Genomic DNA, 20,818 nt, shown 5'->3' with positions numbered 1-20,818 from the left:
AGCTATGGGTGCCTGGACATGTTCAAGTTATTTAGGGATTTTCTACCTTGAAAGCTCCAAAGGGATTTTTGATTTTTCCTTGGTATTCTGTTTCTAGAGCTAGAGCCTCTTTTTCTCCAGGAAAGACTGCAATGGTATTGGAGCCACTGATTGCATCTGTGGCAGATGGCAGAATCCAGCTACATTTCCAGATGAAGCTTTCCAGCATATTTACTGTCCCAGGGAAATCCCAAATGGGATCAGTCATTTGGTTTCTAGTGAGGTCTTGTCATATAACAGCACATACCAATGTCATTAGTTTCTCTCACATGCCACAATCTGTACCTTTTACAGGAAAAAAAGACGGCAATTTTACTGAATTCAAGGTGCATCAACCCTGCTGCAGACCCAGAGCAGCCTTTGATGTGACAGATCACAAGAAACAGACACTGTCAAAACTTGATGCATGGTGGGTAAAAGGACCCTAAGCTCAAACAGCCCTTCAAACAGAATCACTTTCCTTTTTTCAGCTCTAATTGGGGCCCATTAGCATTTTCTGGAAAATTTAATTGCCAGCTAGATTTGTCAAGGAGTTTTTAAAGCCATTTATTTAAAAAATAAAAATAAAAAAACCCCTTGTTTTGAAGCATCTGACCATTGAAAGAAGGATTCTAGTCCAGCCCAGCTTTACATTAGCACACAGTCACCCTATGTCATGAAACAACACACTGGGTGACACAGACATAGCCCTCTGGGAACCTCAAGTCTTGAGTACTCTTGTTTCTGAAAGGAAAGAGAGAGATGCCTCAGTGGATTAACAGAGGAAATGCGATAAACCATCAGACAATGGTGTGTGATTCCTCTCTAAGGCTAATCCTCAGTGAGCCCTTCTGGTCTGGGTTTCCCAGGGGATAGCCCATGTCAAACCTAATATCCTTTCCCATAGCACTAGGGAAAGTAAGGGAAGAGACCTAGGTCACCCTCATGGAGCCAGGCTCCACCTCTTCTAGAGACCAGCACTGCCAACACAGAAAAGCTCTAAACAGTGACATCTGGGAGGAAAACCAGTTAAAAAAAAAGGTGTGTCCTAGTTATTTATTTAGCAAGTTTTAACAAGTTTATAAATCCCTGCCATGTAAACATAAAAACCCAAACAATCATTACAAGAGTTCACTTTTGTTTAAAGAGACATGATACACAGATATAGTTATCATATCTTTCTATTTACCAGGGTATTACCACATTACAGAGTGAGCATCATTACAACACCAAAAATATTGGGACACATGTTTTAACTTCAGTGGAAACTAGGGGACTCAGAGAGCCCTTGGGAGGGACTACTGGAGTAATGATAAACGTTTGGTTAAAAAAGGATTGTCCTTCCTAAATAGGGTCAATGAAACTGTGTGTGGGCACCAAATATTTATTCAACTGGAAGGCAACTCTGCCAACTTGGCAGGAAGCGGAGGGGTATACTAAATTTGCACAAAAAGGATCAAATTGCAGTCTCTCATAATCAATAATGCCTGCTCAGGCCAAAATGGGCAGTTGCATGCTGGGAGTCAGTCAACACATTGAATAGAAGAGTGGCTGTAGGCCATGCTGTAGAACTCTGTGGGTTGCATTTGACCCTGGGCCCTACTTCAGCCATCACTGGTTACACTAACTTTCGTTAAAATACAACGAAGGGTGTCTAAAGAAAAGAAAAAGACAAAAATTTGACAGTGGTGTGCGATGGAAGCATAAAGCCTTCAGCTTCCAAACAACCCTGGTGTACATCTGTATCAATTACCTCTTAATAGAGTGAGGTCATTTAAACATCATTTATTATGCAGCTTCGTTTACTATGCTAACAATGTAGCATCCTGACATTGATACTTCTGCCCAAGTGACCTGTGGGTTGTATTCATTTTAGTGGGATGCCGGACATATGAAGGATAATTTAAACTCTTAATTTCCTTAGTGTTTGCCTTAAATATATCTCTATGTTGGTGCACTCTCTGGTCATTACAGTTAATCAACTCAGCAGGCAGGCACAGACAGCAATGCACTTGTTCTGTTGCCTTCACTGAGAAAGTGTGCTTATTATTGCTTCTTTGGTTTAAGGAATAAAAACAAATAGCCAAAAGGTTTCTGATCAAAGGGAGCATAGATTCCAGCAAGCTCCTGGGGTAGTATCTCATTGGAGATGAAAGGGCTGGTTCAGAAAGACATTCTGAAGTCTGTAGGGTAAAAATGAACCAGATGGGTTTGTCTCCATGCAGGTATATTTTAGTCTCTGGGAGCTAGGTAGAAAGGAGAGAGAAGTCTTTGGGATTTCCTATTTCCCTTACTGAGGGCCATCTATGCTCACCTGAAATTTTTCCTAGCAGAAGATATTCCTATCTATTTATTATAGGGTCAAAATATGGCTGCCATCATGTAGAGGCATTAGCAGTGGTGGAGGAGAGAAGAAGGGACTGGGAAGTCCTCCCCCAAACACTCCCATGCATGCAGGAGTCATAAATGTTGCTGCTGCCTAAACACCCTGATGGCAAACGGGGAGGGGTAGATGCTGCTACACCTGTTCTGTACTGGTGAGGGCAACCCTCACTTCCCAGTGTTCCTGGTGCCCCCTGGGCTTCCCCTGGCCTTCACTAGCACAACACCCTTCCTACCACCACTGCTTCTCCTCCTCCACAGCATGGCTCAAGTTTTAGAGCCATAACTGAGCCTGTAGTTCAGGGGTGAGCAAACTTTTTGGCCCAAGGGCCACATCTGGGTATGGAAATTATATGGCAGGCCATGAATGCTCATGAAATTGGGGTTGGTGTGCAGAAGGGGGTAAAGGCTCTGGGGTGGGGCCAGAAATGAGAAGTTCAGGGTGCAGGAGGGGGCTCCGGGCTGGGACATGAGGTTGGGGTGCAGGGGGGAGTGAGGGCTCTGGGGTGGGGCTGGGGATGAGGGTTTTGGGGTGTAGGAGGGTGCCCCAGGCTGGGACCGAAGGGTTTGGAGTGTGGGATGGGGCTCCGGGCTGGGGCAGGGGTTTGGGGCACAGGAGTGTGTGGGCTCTGGCTGGGGGTGCAGGCTCTAGGGTGGGGCTGAGGAGTTTGGGGTTCAGAAGGGTGCACTGGGCTAGGATCAAGGGGTTCAGAGGGTGGGAGGGGGATCAGAGCTGGGGCAAGGGGTTGGAGTGCGGGAGGGGCTCAGGGTGCAGGCTCTGGGTGGCACTTACCTCAAGCAGCTCCCAGAAGCAGCGGCCACATCCCCCCTCCGGCTCCTATACAGAGCTGCTCCCAGGCGGCTCTGCGTGGTGCCCTGTCCACAGGTGCCACCGCTGCAGCTCACATTGGCCACAGTTCCCAGCCCATGGGAGCTGCGGGGGGTGGCGCTTGGGGCGGGGGCAGCGTGTGGAGCCCCCTGGCTGCCCCTATGTGTAGGAGCTAGAGGGAGGACATACTGCTGCTTCCAGGAGCTGCACCATGCGCGCACGGAGCGGCCCCCAACACTGCTCCCTGGTTGGAGCATGGGAGCGAGACAAGCCCCAGACCCTGCTCCCCTGCAGGACCTCGAGGGCCAGATTAAATCGGCTTCTTGGCCAGCTGTGGCCCATGGGCTGTAGTTTGCCTACACCAGCTATAGTTGGTAAAGTGCTCAGAGTCTCTCTAAAACATGAGATAGTAGCAACAGCTAAAATCATCTTGTGGATCTCAAACTCAGACAAACCTTTAGTGGGGAGACAAAGAGTTCTACTGAAAAACAGATGTGTTTTTTTTAGGTGAGGTGAATAGCTCTGTAGAGGTTCAGGCTTCACCCATGAGCAAACAAATGAGCCAACAAAGCAGCCTAGCAAAATAAACAAACCCGCCCTGCTATTTACATTAGGAGGTTAATTGATGCGGAGTACTGCAGCTGACAGAACTTGATATCAACGAGTATCATCTCTCCATCCTGTCCAGAGCTTTCAGCTCAGCTCTGCACATGCCCAGCCCAGTCACACTCCCTATTTTCATCTGGCTTCTCTCACTCAGCACAAAACCAAATGCACACAAGATGACATTTGGAAAGATGAGTGTTTCAGTTGATGAACCTGCCAGGTAATAGCTGCTGCTGCTGGAAATGCAGGGGGAGGGAAGTATACCAGAGAGATTAAACTCAACAGTCCTTTGGAGAATTTACAAGTGGAATCCAGAAAGTTTATAAACTGGGATTCTGCAGAAAACTATAGGGAACAGAGCCAAGATTTCCACTGATTTGCTGTGTAACCTTGGGCAAGTCACAGCACCTTCTGTGCCTCAGTTTCTCCATTTGTACAGTGAGGCCAATATGTGACACTCCTTCAAGGTAAGTAAATGACTTGGGCCATGTCTACACTAGCACTTATGTCAGCCAAATGTTTGTAACGCAGGGGTGTAACACCCCCTCACCCAGGGTGACATAAGTTTTGCTGGCATACACGCTCACAGTGCTGTGTTGGTGGCTGGTGCTCTCCCACCAACATAGTTACTGCTGTTTGTTGAGCTGGTTTTATTATGTTGACGGGAGAGCTCTCTCCCATCAGCATAACACGGCTACACAAGCACTCTTACAGCAGCACAGTTGTTATCAGTACAGCTGTGTCGCTGTAAGCTTGTAAGTATAGACATGGCCTTAGTATGTAACATGCTTTGATATCTTCCGATGGGCGGTAGCGGAGTTCAAGGTTATTGTAACGTGTTGTCCCCCCTTTAAGTACATCCCTGACGTACTGGGATACCACTGAGCCTGCCTGTTCCGCCAGCTGGGCCCCCTTTACCCTGTCTTGCTGAGCCAGGCTCTTAAGGCTCCTCTAGCACACACACACGGCAGGGCCACACCCAGCTGCCGAAAGACACAGACTCGGAGATCAGCTCTGGGAAGGCTCAGCTTAAGGAACTTGCCCCAGCACTCAGGTGCCCACCTCCCTTGGCGTGTAGACCCAAAGGTATATTGTCTTGCGCTGCATAGAAAGATCTGCACAGCGCAAGCTCATAAAAATTTGCCCTCTCCCTCAATGTGAAGAGAGATATACAGAGCTTCTTGCCCCCCCCCCCCCCCAGACTGCACAAACTGGGTTTAATAATAAACAAAACAAATTTATTAACTATAAAAGGCAGATTAAGTGATAATAAGGGATAGCAAACAGAACAAGGCAGATTACTGAGCAAATAAAACAAAACACACATACTAAGTTTAAGATCTTAAAGAGACTAGTTTTGAGAAGTAATTTCTCCCCCTAAATGTTATTTTAGGCAAGTTGCAGAGTTTCTGTAGCTTAGAGTTCCAGTTATTTCTTCTTACAGACTGTACCCCTGTCTCAGGCTGGACTCACCCCTGCCTTCCCCCTCAGGTCGGTTCCTTTGTCCCTGCAGGTACTTTCAGCAGTCTTTCTTCTTAGGTAGGCAATGGAGGAGAGTCCTGTTTGCCTTCCTCTCCAGTTTTAAATACGATTTACATAAGGCAGGAATCTTTTGTTTCCCAAACTTGACCTCTCCCTCCTGTTAGTGGAAAATTACTAGAAGTCCAAGATAGTGCTTAGTATCAGGTGACAGGACCACCTGACTAAGGCCTTGTCTACACTGCCACTTTACAGCGCTGCAACTTTCTCGCTCAGGGGTGTGAAAAAACACAGTGCACCAGCACTGGGAGCTATTCGCCTTGTGGAAGTAATTTTTTTTAATAGCGCTGGAAGAGCGCTGGTGCCATGACTACACAGCCACGTAACGTTGGTAGTGAAGACATGCCCCTAGTAGCATCACAGATACCTCCCAGGACGACTCTCAGGAAGGAGAGAGATTAGTATCTTCATCCGATGAAGTGAGCTGTAGCTCACGAAAGCTTATGTTCAAATAAATTGGTTAGTCTCTAAGGTGCCACAAGTACTCCTTTTCTTTTTGTGGATACAGACTAACACGGCTGCTACTCTGAAACCTTCACAGACTTGTTTCTTCTTAACGGCCCATCAAGGCTGATGGCCTGTTGTCTGGTGGGTGTCCCCAGATACACACCTAGTTGTAATGGTTACATAGTGCACATTCCTAACTTTAGATACAGAAATGATACATGTATACAAATTGGATAATCACACTCAGCAAACCATAACCGTTCTAATGATATCTTACATGAGCCATCTTGCATGAAGTATATCTTAGTTATGCCATATTCATATCATAACCATATTTCTATGAAGAATGTGGGGTATAACATCAGTTAATATTTAGTTTCATTTGTAAACCTAAAAAACTTCATTGTTTGGGAAAGGCTGACCTTCCTGTAACCCTGAGATCCAAGGATGAGAGGGACTCCAAAATTTACCAGCTTGGGTATACAGCTTTATAGCTACACCTTTTCAACCAATTTATTTACTGCTTAGCTTGGTAGATGCAAACATTACATAGGCATTTCCAAAGACCTTCCCCCATTCTCCTCCAGCTCCTCTTGTTACAAAAGAACATTCTGATCAACAGCTGTAAGAGCTTTAGAAATCTGGCCTTTAAGTTAAAAAAAAAAAAAAGTCTTTAATTCAGGGCTCCCCACGGCAAGAAATAACCCAGTGGAACAGGAATCTACATCCAAGGCATCTCTCCCTGTATGTGTCATTTCATTTTACATACACTTTCAAAACAGCCAGGAGTGTATGTAGCCAAACATCACAAAACAGGAATTCTAGCTTGGGATCTGTCTCCAGTTCCGTTCGCTCAGACTCCACTTGCCAGGGGGAGAGAGGGGGTTGGCCCGGTCTTCCTTTAAGCTGCCTCTGATTTACTGCATTAGCTTCTAAGGAGGTAGAAAGGGTAGTCTGTGTCAGCATAAAAAGAATGGTGTGCATGGCTTAAACTCCATGAGGGACAGCCGACACACCACGGACTGTGTTTATACAGGCAAGAGTGGTGTCAATTATTTATTATCTGCGACATTGGGAACACACACTATTGCTCAAGGTCACCAAAACAAATGCGGGAGGGTTATGCTGAAAGGAGTATGCAACCTAGGCATTTTTGGTTTCAGTAATTTGTTTCTTTTAAATTATATCATCTATATAGCAATAATGTTACAGACACACCACAATGTACAATCTGAGTTTGCATAGTGTCCTTCAGATAAAACTGCATTATAGATAAGTAACCCAACTACTGACTCAAATAAGAACAAAAGGAAGAGTGAAAGGAACAGGCATAAGTAATGCAGAAAAGAAATGATGATTTCAGTTGAGACCTGGAAGAAGGTGGTGTAGAGCTGAAGAGGCAGAGAGATACAAAGGCTGCTCCTGAGTGCAGAAGCTGTGGAGAAGAGTGGGTTCTCTCACACCAAGGCTAACACTGAATGAGGTGGGACAGGAGAGGGCAGTGCTAGACTTGCAGAGGGAGTAGGAAGGGGAGTGGAGTGAGGCTAGTGAGCGGTTCAAAACCAGACAGGGAAAGTCTGAAGTGGAGCTTGAAAGGAAGAGGAGCCAGTGGAGTCTGTTGCAGCTGGGGGCAAAGAGGTCTCACACTGTTTGTATGGCATGATGTGGGTCTGCATTCAGCACACAAGAGAGTCTGGAATCCTGAGACATTGGAGGCCAACACCACAATTCCTGCCCAGGAGAAACATCCAGAAAGTGAGCACGAGCATCAGACCTTTGGGTCCTCTGTTGGCAGGTGTAGAAACACATGCTCCCATGCAGATCACAAATGCGGGCAAAGGCATAGCGAGAAGAAAGCTGAATGTCAAAACCAGAGGCCTCTGGGTCAGACAGAGAGGCCAAAAGGAAAGAGGCACAAAGAATTCTAAGCTAGCGTCAGCGACACAATAGCCACCTGGATCTCCCAAAATAAAGTTTTACATTTCCCAGCCAGGCAAATATGCTCCCTATCTTGATTCTGCATTCAAGCTACTATTGCAGCTTAGCCCTGTCCACTGCTAAGGACACCTTGGAGTTACTGCTTCAGTGGAGTCCCAGCTACTGCACTTGCTGCAGCTTCACTTCTCTCTGTTAAACCTTTTCTAAAGTCTCTTTCTCTCAACACAGGCGATTTCCCAAGGGGCACTCAGTGACCTCTGTCACTTCTGGTCATAATCTTTCTGTAGGTGAGGACATACTGTATTATCATTTCACCTTCAGTATCTGTTCTTAGCATGCCTATGGAATGAGAGCATTCAGCTTTATATCCTCCTTCCTGCTTTTATTATATTATATATAGGGGTGTGAGTGCGCCCACTGAAAACTCACCTGTTGCCATCAAAACCTTCCAATGCCTGAGCAAACATTCTCAAGGTACAATCAGAAAAAGAGGAAGCCATAACAATGAGCCCAGATCCCCCCTCAAAACCCTCCCAACTACTCCCCTGATTAAAGGCTGCAGGATCTGGTGTGTCCATGCACACACAATATGTAAAGCACCTGGGTCTATTCTCTGCATTAAAGGGGACTTTATGAATTTAAGATTTAAATGATTACTGATTGTGTATTACAAAGCCACAGATGCACATTCTCAAACTTGTGTTGATGTTGCTCAGCGTGGATGTTCTCCTTCAGAATTAAACGCGTGCTGAAGCAAAGCTGAATCCTCAGTCAGCTACCAGTTCTAAGGTGGAAGAACAATATTCAAATTTCATCTGGTCACTAGGAACCAAATCAATATATTATTTTATATTTTTTTAAAGAGTCATATATCCTAATCTCCCTTCTTCCCTGTTCTATAGGCCTGGGGGATGAGTTCTCCAGTACAGAGCCTCTGCTTTTATATCTGACATATGTATTCCATTCTGGGATCCCTACAGTGATGCTGCCCTGGCTGCATTCCCAGGATCCCATGCTGCAGTATCTGGGTATGTTCTCTTCCTCCTTTCACTGCCCCCGAAGAATCTTTGGCCAGCGTGACTCTGTTGGCTGCGGAAACCCGAATGCCTCCATGAAATGCGAGTGACAAGCCTCCAGTAAATTCTAGTGTCTTGGCTCTGCTTCACTGAAGAATAGGATCTGTGTTTGGGTTATTCTGATGCCTTTACAATGTTACATTATGCACCACTCAGTTGAAGGGAATAAAAATTTCCATAAAGTTTTTATCCCTCATTGGTTAGCAACATTGCTCTGCCCACTGCCTGAACGCTAGCAAACCCTGCAGAGGCCATGATAAATAGTGAGGTCACGGCCAAATTTAATAAGGTCTTGCATTCTCTCTGAAATGCCACCAGAGAGCAGACAAAAGCGTGTTTGCTGAGCTCACCAGGGAAAGCTGAGTGTTTGCACAGAGTACTTGGTATGCAGATGGCGTGGCTGGCTGCCTTTGGAAACTGGTGCAGAGCTGAAAGCAATGGGAAGGAGCTGAGGGGCAGAGCTCACCATGAAAACGCATTGGGGACAAGCTCCACAGGAGGCCACTAGGTCAACATGCCACCTCACCACCCTGCTTGGAGTCTTTTTTTTTTTTTAAACTCAGCCTCTTGCTGCCTCTGCTGTGTGAGGGGACATGGGTCTGCACAATTGCAAGAGGAGAGACCACCTCTGAGAGACAATCTGTCTCTATTAAGATGTGATCCACTCTCAGAAAAAGTTTGAGGACTCCTAAATTTATTTCATTATTAGGCATTGGACTGGGCTTGGCTATAATGCTGTGTATGTCTGGTCTGGGACAATGAGACGTTTCCCTTTTGCGATGACTAGGATTCTTTCTGGAGGACCCTGCTGGGTTTCAACAGTAGCATGGAATAGCCCCATCCCCTCAGGAAGTACTGATGAGAGAAAGGTCTCACTAAGTCTTAGCACCAACTACTAGTGCCACCTAGTGACTCTTCTTTGTAACTGGCCAATATGTGAAGCTCCTACAGTTCAGAACCATTACATCTGAATTGAGAATGACAAAACGCACAAGCTTTGGGCATAGCAATTCAATTAACATTTCTGCAATGCTTCTGAAGACTTTTGTTTAATTCACAAAAAACACTTTCACTCCTGAAATATACAGATGAACGTTATAACCCATGTTATTTACTGCAATCAATATTGAAAAACAAGGCACAATGAATCCTAAATACAATAATCTGGACATGAAGACAATATTGTGTATGCTAAACAGCCAAGCAACACATTTAATAGGATTACCAGCATTTTAAGAACTGTTATGCCACTGTTAAGTTACCCATTATGACAAGTATATGGACTGAAAATTAATTCAATAAAATAGCTAACATATTGAATTAAAATCAAAGGCAGGGTCCAGCTGATCCAGCAGTAAAAGCACATGAGGATTGGGAAAAAAACATGATTTTGCTCATTTTACAGTTTACCCAAAAGGTTTTTTTTCTCCTTTTTCCACAAAAGGCAAAGTTGATTTTTTATCACCCTGTGAAAATGACAAAATTTTGTCTAGTGTCAAATGTGGGAAAACTTGCTATTTTCTCCAGGAGTAGAAATTCACCATTGTTTGTCATGATAAAGTATGGTCATTGGCAGAAAAGGCAAAACTTCTGCCTGGATCAAACTTGGGAAAACTGATAGCTTTGCTCCACTCCGACATTGTGGTGGAACACGGACTTTAAGGTGTGTAGGCTATATTCAAAGGTATGTCTGTGAGGCACAGAAAGCTCTCTGCCAGTGTGATCCCCAACATTAATATTATAGTGGGAAAGGACTCACTGCAATACTGAGATCATCATATGAGAGACTCAATTGGGAACTTGGTAAACTCAGCGAAATTGATCCACCATCAAGTTTACTCTTACCTGTGCTGGACTTCAGTCGATTCTCAGCAAGCTCAGAAATTGCTCCTGTTGTAATGGTCTTCTTCAGTCTGGAGACCCCGGAAGCTGCTGTCACCCCTGGCTTTGTTAACATGTCATCACTGCTAGCTCTTTTTAGCTGCAAGAAAGAGAGAGATCTTGTGAGAAACCAGAAGAATGAGAGATCTGGTATGCCCATGAGCTAGATGATTTTACAGACACACAAGTTGAAAGAAAAAGGTGGTGACACACTTGGAGAAGGGAGTATTTCTGGAAAATGACACCCATAGAAATATTGCTTTTGGAACAGCAATCTGGAGTCATTTGTGAACATTCAGAAGAGGGGAATATCCTTCTCCCATACATTAGAGGGATTTTCCCAGCTTGGCACCAAGGAGTCACTGCAATGCAAGGACCCAGGACAACATCCTGCAGGCTGAGAAAGAAATGAGACTGATTAAATTTGACTCAGATACCAGGCCTAATGGACACCACTGGCTACTCCCTATTCCTCTGGGGCAGCAGGCTCAGTGCATTCATGCATGTACTTGAAATTTATCTACTAGGTAGGATTATTGGTACCAAATTCAACAGCCTGCCATGGTGGGGAAAAGCATTTTTGTATTAATTCCTGCCTTTCAGTGAGGTGGACCAAGAGGCAATGTAGGTTTGATGACGCAGCCTATAGTGGGGGGTGAGGGAGGGAGAACTAAATAAGCAATGACTGAGGGGATGGGGTGAAAAATCCCCAGAGTCCCACTCAAAAGCTCCTGATCATCAGTCACTGCACTGGAGACTTCTCCCCAAGTTCTGGTTGGAGTTGCACTTGTTGAAACGCGTAGGCTTCTGAACATAAAGAAAACAAGCAACTGAGGAAACTGAGGCACAAAGCAGGCAAGGAACAATATAAAATAACTGGCATCTCAGTGCACCCCTATGCCACAAAAGGTACTAGGCCTTGGAAGGATCTGTTGCTTTCTATTTCTGTTTCAGCTGAGGCCATTTTACAAGGCCCTACTGTGCTCCAGCAGTGACCTCATATCCTGACCTGGGAGGGCCAGGCATTTCTAATGGAGAGTCTGTCTGCTCATTCCCATCTCTCTGCCAAGCAAGAACTGATGAAGTTAGCTGCATCATAAACTCTCCTTTGTGATATGAACAACGAGCCCACTAGGGACTGAGCCAAGACCCCAAACTCATTTAGCGGAGGACTGCAGGCTGCTTCATCAAAAGGAAAGAGCAGAGAACACAGAGTCTACTATCACAGTTACCAAAGGGAAATCCTTTATCTTAAGTCTGGCATCACTTCAGTTGTTTAGACCTTCCGGGGCTTCATTTATTGAACAGCAGTGAACAAAGCTAATCCAGGACAGTTTGGTAGGTGCTGGTGCTAGCATCACTACTGGGAGGTGCAGGATTTGATTTTCAGTGTGAAAACGGAAGAATGTATCCGAGAGGGCATTTCGCTCTTCAGATCGCCAGAGGGAATCATTCACAGCATAGAACTGCACCAGCTCTCAGGTTTAGACAAAGAAGCTGCAGAAACCTCCAGATTATTATCCATCGAGCCCCACTGATGTGGTTCACAAACTTGGAAGAAGACAAGATACCTGCCCCAAGGCGTGCTCTAAGCAGGTACTTAAATGGAAGTGTGCTTGATGCACAGGAACTGGAAGCCTTGGTGTCCTGTAAAAAGCATAGCTAAGGGAGCATGAAGGGGGACCTTCTATTTAGAGGAAGAAGCAGATAATTGGTACCCAACATGCTCAGGCAGTTCAGGACCCACTAAACTGAACTAATTACAGCTGCTGCTCCTCAGGGGACACGTCTAGTGTGACTGCAGATTTGTCCCCTCCCAGGCATTCAAGAAAGCCCTTTGAGCATGCAGGATGTGGGAGGGGTTTGCAAACTCAGGACAAGTGACCTAGTTACAAGCCTGAAACCTAATGGTATATGTGGAGCTGCTGCATCATATTTGCTCAGGCATTCAAAAAACATACACTAGAATAAAGTTTTCCTACTTTAAAGTTTCCCAAAGTATGAAACAAACTTATGAATAAGGCTCTACTAGTACAGTGACTCCGTATACAAACTATTCAGTAACAGATGAACATTTTTTCTGAGAGAGGAAATGCTAGGCAGGACAGCAAATTTATGTCCATAGGACTTCCAGTTGGACAACCCACCCAAAGCTGACAAAAAGGATCCTGCTTTAATGTGTCAGAGATTGGCACTGCTAATGACACAGCATCTCCTCTTCCAGGACTGCACTGCAGTGTCAGCACTGGGGTTGAGCCAAAGTCCCGGTGTGACATTTGAACCAGGACCTCCAGCCACATGGCAAGGTGCCAACCTGACCTACTACAGGGCACTAGACACAGAAATATAAGAGATATTCAAGCATATATTTGAATGTATTTTTTATTGGTTGAATTTCCACTAGCCAGCTCACCACTATGTATGTTCATATTCCAAAATCTAACACTGGCTGCTAACACCAGAGTTTAGTCAGGAAACTTTACTGCACCTGAAAAAGCAAGACTGATTTTTTTTCCCCTTGTAATCCAAGTTCATTCTAGAGTCGTATTCAGGAAATTCATGCAAATCTGAAAGGCCAAAAACACATATGCTTCACAAGGAAAACATTGAAATGATGTTGGCTTAAACCAGCGTAAGGAGGAGTCCATCTCAGAACCCTCGCCAGTTGCTTTTCCCTTTTTGTGCACTTCCACAGCTCAGACTAACTAAGAGAGAGAAGCCTTTTAAGAGTCTTAAAAATCAAAGGCGTTGTAGCATCTCTCTAGACTAGAGCGAGATGTTGGTGGATAGAAAAGAGATGAGAAGGGAGATTATACTACAAATACATGCCATGGTTAGTGGGTTCCTGAACTGTAATTTTTTTTAAGCAAGATTAAATCTCTCTTAGCTCCAATTTTCTTCTCTCTTTAATCTCTTCATCTGACTCAGTCTGTGGTTTCCCAGACTCTGGGAGCACGTGAGCTTTGATAGCCAAAGCGTTGATCTACTGCAGGAAACCAGACCTCTGAAGTTTTGCATTTTGGCAGGGCCTTTGCCAGTTCATTCCTCAGAGCAAGACAGAACAATCTGACTTTCTGACCTCTGGAGAAGTCTCCATCCAGTTTCTCTACAGCAGCTTTTACCAAGTTCACCACCTTTCACGGTGCCAAGTGCACCTCACTGCCCAGTCTGTCTTTCCACAGCCCCTCCCTAACTTTTCCCTTTGATCATATTTTGTTTGTACAGTAGTTGCTCAGCAGCTTAGAGATCACTGAGGCAGCTAGAAAGAAAACACCATGTTCTTTAAAAGATGTACAATTAAACATATTAGGTTCCCTTGCCTTCCTGCCCCCATATGCCTCTACAATAGTTGCTCAGAAGTGGCAGCACAGCACCACCCCTTAAAGGAAGGACCTTATCATGAAAAAGATTGGCTGGAGCCATGGGCTGAAAGTGTCTCACTTCTGAGATGCTTAGAGTTGTGGGATTCTGTAAAGTGGGTATAATATATGGACCCATTGCACTGGAGGCAGCAAGGGTTAATAAGTGTTTGTAAGGCTCTTTGAACATTCGCGCTGTAGAACACTATGTATTGTTAATCAATCCTTATTGTTGAAAACAAACTCAGTCTCAGTTCCCAAGTTCCGATTTCTTTTGTTTAATACTTGGACCATATTGCTCTCTTTGTTCAGGGTCTGCCAGAACACAGATGCAGCACTACGCTAGGTTTGGAATTTTCAATAAAATGGAACATTATTTTCGTGTGTATTTCTGGTCTTATTAAAAATATATATAAAAAGATGAGTATCATAAATTGTAAATGTTCTATCACAAACAATACTTTTGCTATGTACCTTGCCTTTCCAAAGGGGCTGGGGGGAAAAACACAGATTATAGGACACAAGATTATCTCACTACCCTTAAAAAAAAACAAGACAACAAAACCTCTTTTTTGAGAAAATAAATTCTAAACCCTAAAATCAACCTCCACTTCTTCCAGTTTAGTGCAATCCTGTCCAATCCAATCCAATCCACACCCACCCATCCACAGAGTACAATTTGATCCACACATACTTTGTGCAGACTAATCCTTCACCCACAACACACACAATATATTGTGACAAAGCTCTGTCCTTGTCTCCGTGGGTCCCGCGTTTCCTGGCAGATTTTGCTAGCCTCAGAGGCTCACTGTGACCCTCCACATAACCCTTCTGTCTCTCTCGAGACAAGGGTCACAGTCTACTGAGCCATTTTCATCATAAGCCAGCGAGGGAGGTGAGGAGAAGCTATTCTCCCTTGCACAGTCTCTGTTGTCTCCCAGGCTCAGTGATTAATTGGGGGGGGGAGGTAAAGGAGGGAGCCCGGGCCCTCCCTCTACTCTAGGCTCCAGCCCAGGGACCCTAATAGTATCAGCTATGGTAGCTGACCTTTTAGAAGCCTGACACGTACAATTCCCTGGGCTACTTCCCCACAGCAGCTCCCACTTCCTCAAGTTCCACTTTACCCTTACCTCAGGGCCTCCTTCCTTGTGCCTCATATGGTGTGTACTGCTCAGTCTCTCCAACAGCGCAACTTCCTCCCACAGCTCCTGACATCCACACGCACCTGACCAACTGGGAGGCTTTTAACTAGTTTCAGCCAGCCCCTGATTGGCTTCAGGTGTTCCAATCAACCTAGCATTCTCTCTGCCTTCTGGAAAGTTCTTAATTGGCCCCAGGTGTCTTAATTGACCTGGAGCAGCTGCCATTTAACTTATCCTGGTACCAGGGATTTGTTTAGCCTGGAGCTAAATATATCTATAGCCATATGGCCTTTCCCTGTCACAATATCCAATGCGTGCACTATACACACCACAGTCCAGTCCAAGCCACCCACGCATCCATACACGGTCAAATTCCCTTCTTCAACCCCACCACACTAACACTCATACTCTGCAAGCACAAACCAACCAATCAACACACAGAGACAAATCTGAAATGACTATCCCAAAACATACAATCTGGTCAAATGTATACAGGCACTGTGGTATAATATGCACACAGTAGAGTCTGATCCAGACATACACACCCAGTGCCAAAGCCCTGAACACTTGGTGATATGCCCTGCCTTAGCTGGAGTGATAGCTTGGAATCAGTTTGGAATGCTTTCACACTGCTTACTGGTTAGTACCTTGCTAAGTCGAGATTCAAAAGCAAGTGAAGTAGAGGATTTGGAGGTCTTCATGCCTGAGGAAGCAGCGGGGAGAGATTTTCCTCGGTCAATCCCATGGTTCCCTTGCTTTGCCATTGCACTCCAAGGTCTGGCAGCACTCTTCATTTTCTTTCCAGAGGAGTCAGTCTGCAGAATATCAGAAAGGAAAGCAGATATTAATGTTTTTAAAGCATTTGGAATACAAAGAGAGAATGGATACTGCAGTGCTGGGTGCACAGAAATAGATTACATAGCGATTGGTCAGTAGTGACCCAATGGCTCTTCAGTGGCTGCTCTATGTTAAATAAGATAGTAGCCAGGTTTTCAGTTCAGTACCTAGTAGACTGGTGTCTATGTCATACAAACTACATTCTTGTTAGCCTTGGAGAGGCCAAAGACTGAATGGGCCATAGAGACCGACCTCTCTTCTCACCCTAAAACGGGGCCTCCAGCTCAGGGTTGAAGCACAATGAATGAATAATCTGGGGGTGAAAATTCTTGCCCTGTATCAGTCCTGAGGATAAAGAGAGGACTCAGTGTCAGACTGTCAATCCAGCATCTTCTTCTTGAACTACGATTACGTTAAAATATATTATGTTCAAAACAGGATCCTGAGACACACACAAGCTCTCCTCCCACTATTTATTTATTTTTGATAATCCCTCAGTACCACAAATCAACCACACCGTCTCTTTAACTGATCAAACCTGCCTAGAGCTGCGGTAGTTGATGTTGCTACGGTGATGAAATGATTGTTCCATTGTATTTCCATAAAAGAGACACAGTAAAAAGGTAACAGTTAACTTCTCTGCAAAGAGAAAGAAAAGGAGCTGCATTCAGTCTAGAATTTCCCAGGTACGAGCCTATGAAGGAAGCAAATCCTGCCAGGATTTGGAGAACAGAAATGAATTTCTCTTCCTGGATGTGCCAGCAAGCACATTTTGTCAATTTCCCTCAGTAGGTGGTTTGTTGCCAGCTAAATGGCTGGCTTGACTCTTTGAGCAGATCTGTGTCCCTGACTTTTCATCATCCATTCCCCAGTTTGCACTAGCAACAGCACCATCATTTGGGTCTTATAAATCTGCCAGCCATTGTTGGGGGAAAAATCACAGATGGCTCTTTCTTCTTCTTCTGGTCTTCAGCCTTGATTTCTAAAACAAATAGGATGTAGCTGCATGCAACTCTTGTGCAGGCAGTTTGTGTTGTGTTTGCCAAACAGGTGTCCAGAAACTACAGGAGACCAGTAGAGAGGCTCCTCTTGGGAGGGTGTGTGGGAGATGGACTACTGCATTTGATCATAGAAGAGGCTAAACCAAGTCTCTCGTGGTCATAGGCAGCAGCTCTACCAGATGAGCCAAAATGTGGCCTCCCCTAGCTAAGCCAGTAAGAGCCACGGTGAGAAGGACTCGGACTTTGCAGGTCTCACAATTTGCTTTGTGCATTGTTCTGGTGAAGTGTTCTTGTTAATGAGTGTGGACCCCTGGGAAGAAATCTATTCAGGGCCTAATTACATTCTGTGCTAATGACACCTTCCAGGTATTAGGGATGTTCTATTTAAAGGGCATGCAGGTGCAAGAGTGTTCTAGGCTCTCTTTTGCTGCTGTTTTAGGGCAAAGCAAGCAATAATTCCCCTCCTTATAGCATCATGACTTTTCCTTGCGGATGTTGGAAAAATCAATTTTTTGCACGGCTCTAACCTCACAGCTACTAATAGCAACTGAGCAACTCCTCTTTAACTCTGTGCAGTCACCAGTTCCATGGGGAGTTCCAACACACACCCTGAGCACCCGAGAGCGGATTTCAGCGGAGGAGAAAATTATCTATTTATTCCATGACCATTACTGTGCTGCATACACCTGACATTTTTTAACGCAGTAGTGAATATTTAACTATGAAGCAATACAATAAATGCTATTCTTAAGTCCCATGGTTTCAGAGTACCATTAACAGGATTTTAGTGTTTCATATGCATTTAATGGCCATTTTAAAAAAATATATGGATGTATGGTACCCCACATTTACACATACAAATCAGGCAATTGCACATGCAAGTAGCCTTGCTGAAGAGATTACCAGATTTATACAAACATAGGTTTTGTGGATGCCATAACCGCACATGTATTTTTCCAACTGTTGCCTCGGGACTTCTTCCTAGTTCTATCCCAGCACCCTCCGCCCTGCCTTGTGATGCTCCTCTCTGGATTCCATCTGGAGTCAATGAGCACATTTTAAAGTGCCTGGAGAGTGTTGTGTCCTTTGGACAGCCATGTCAGAAGGAAGAAAAGCAGGAGCTGGAGCAAGCCTCAGTGAAAGCAACTACAATTTGAGTGGCAGTTCCTCTAAACTTCCCTCCTAACCAGTAGCAGTTTAGATACTTGACTTAAGCCAGATTGGACATGTAGGAATGTAAGGAAATAGACTTGAAAAGACATTCCTTTTGCAGCTGTATGAACTTTTCACCACATCAAGCAAGTGAAACCAAGGATTGAGTCCATTTTGTTCCAACTTTTCAGTGGTCGATAAATTTCAGAATCTGTCTAGATGGGACCCTGTGTGGGGAAAATCGGATATTATTGCACTATCAATCAACGCTGAGTGGGTTGAGGGAAACAGGGCTATCGTCTTTCTCTATTTCTAAAGAAGTTAGAGTTTCTGAGCTGCAGCTAAAACACACAAGTGGAGATTATTTAGTCATGTTGATCCTGAGGCCCCTTCTTGATTTAGGAAGGAAACTAGAGGCCTGTGCAGAACTATCACTAAGAACGTGCAATAGAAGCGGCAGGCGAATAATCCATCAAGCAGATTCCATATGCACAGAGATCTTAGTCAACTATAACCATGCCTTTGAGCAGGGATGGACTGAACTTGTTTACCTATGCACCACGAATGGAGTCTGTAAAGTTAGGTTCCAGGTTTCGATCACATCAGCTGTAGAATACATTTTGGAATCTTTCTGTGTGTGCAGCAATTGATTGAAACATCTGCTTTTGCATGGGGGAATTCTGAAGTTCCTCTTTCTGCAGAACCAGCACCAAAATTACCATTAGAACACTGCAGTTACTAGACCCAAAAGGAGTAAAGCACATAAACATTTGGACAGATGAAGGACTGGATGGCACCAAATTATTGGGAAGGGGATCTGAGCCTTTCACTTGTAGGTTACAGGCTCAAATCCAACCCAGGTCAGTAGCATATAGCAATCAACACTTGAAACAATTCAATATCAGTTTGGTGGACTATACAACGTGGACTGGTTGTTTCAGCTCAGTGGCTAAAGTTCCACATCACAAAAGCCACTAGGATACTTTGCAGCAGCTAACAGGGAGGCCAAAAATTAAATGGGTTCCCATTGACTGTTTCTCCAGAGCAGGCAAGAGATACTTGGCAAGGCCCAGCATAGGTGTAGCTTGTCCTATCCAACCTGAACCTATGCTGTGGGTAAAGAGGATTTCAGTCTCTTGGGTGTCAATCCAACATCTTCCACAAGCCTTAAACTCACTTGAAAGAGCAAAGCCCATTGCACACGTCCTTCTCATCTTAATTTGCTTTCACTCCTGCATGACACAAGTTGGAGATTTTAAGGGAACTGCTTGAAGAACAGCCCAAAATAACAAATTACCAAAAAACAGAACAGAAAAGCCCCACTGTTCCCTGGTCAGGGCAGGAAACCTTTCTTAAGAGTCAACATCAGCCTTTCATTTCCTCCAAGAGCAACCTTCTGAGTCAGAGTGAAAATGCTGCCCTGAAAAGTGTGGACAGCAGGAACACTGGGAAACCTCAAGGAGATAATGAGCCATTCCATGCTGCTCATTTGCCTGCAATGAATGGCAAAGCAGGTCACTAGAATTAGGTATACACTGTAGCTGCAACCTATCAGCATTCAGGAAACAGAATATTAATGTGAAAAGGTTACTGCTGCTAGTACTCCCCCTCCAAAGGAGATAAAGGATGGGCAAGGATAGCCTGTACTGCGATGGCTCCATTAGTGTGCAGTAGGACCCCAGAAAGGTTTTACATACCAGCTTTGGAAACATAAATTGAGACGTTGCATGTTCCTTGAATGTGAGATGCATATCCTACAGCAGAGCAGAAAGTGCAATGTGGCAAATCTGGGCACTCCTAGGCCTCAAAATGGTAGACCTAGGGTGTGACACATATTATTAACATATATTTAATTATATTATTTTATTATTAAATATATTATTAAATATAATTATCTAGAGGAGGGTAGTTGTTAAATCATAGATCTTCTACTAGCGTCTGTGCGCTGGCACATGCCTTAGAAAAGCCTATTTAGCCAGACTTCCCTGACCAAAGGCCCTTTGGCCATCAAGAGTGAGAGGTTACAGCCAGAATAAGGGGAACCATTATCCAGGAGCCCCAAATCCTGAGTTTGTGTTATAGATAAATAATCAGGAGTCACAACACATTTAAAAACCATTTTAAAATATGAGAAGATAAAAGAAGAAATTCTATACAGTACAGACAGGGGTTTGAAATTGTACTGAAAAACAAGAAAGAAAAGATGAGGGATTCAGTGTCCCTAAATATAAACTGCCGACACTAGGGAAAGGCTGTATTGTCTTGAGAGGATCAGGCAGAAGGGTGGAATTGACACTTTGCAGTGTCTTCCTGTTCCAAACACTGAACCAAGTCACCAGCTTGTCAAAGAGCAATACAACCATTAAATGGCAGAGTCTGCCTTTTTGATGTGGCTTTGATGTGGGTCAGAAGCGGAGAACTAGGAGTTGGTAGATGTGAACTAAAGGCAACTTTTACCATCCCTCCTTAGCTAGTATCTACAATGTAAAGGCCAGCACACTGCAATCTCATTGCACTACCACGGCAGGCCTAGCTTTTTACAGGAAACTAGGTAGTCTGGTTAAGAGGTTAAAACATGAGACAGTCAGAAGACATGGCTTCTAGTTCCACC

At 44.5% G+C, this 20,818-nt stretch overlaps 1 protein-coding gene across 9 annotated transcripts in view; it reads right to left on the bottom strand.

The window, feature by feature from the left end:
- The window catches only part of SPECC1 (sperm antigen with calponin homology and coiled-coil domains 1), a 167,322-nt gene that overhangs the window by 119,509 nt on the left and 26,995 nt on the right, over positions 1 to 20,818 (bottom strand). For all 9 annotated transcript variants that reach the window (XR_006286314.1, XM_037880578.2, XM_043531150.1 and 6 more), the window contains 2 exons: positions 15,865 to 16,032; positions 10,681 to 10,816 (listed from right to left, as the gene is read on the bottom strand). Coding sequence is in view for 8 of the 9 variants with exons in the window: in XM_043531150.1 (XP_043387085.1) it covers positions 10,681 to 10,816; positions 15,865 to 16,032 (304 nt within the window). In the remaining variant the exon portion in view is untranslated. Of the gene's footprint in view, positions 1 to 10,680; positions 10,817 to 15,864; positions 16,033 to 20,818 lie in introns of those variants that run through there.

This window comes from Chelonia mydas, chromosome 17, assembly GCF_015237465.2.
Source record: "Chelonia mydas isolate rCheMyd1 chromosome 17, rCheMyd1.pri.v2, whole genome shotgun sequence".
Lineage (NCBI taxonomy): Eukaryota > Metazoa > Chordata > Testudines > Cheloniidae > Chelonia > Chelonia mydas.
Note: the sequence above shows the minus strand (reverse complement) of the source record. Positions and strands in the feature narration are given on the sequence as shown.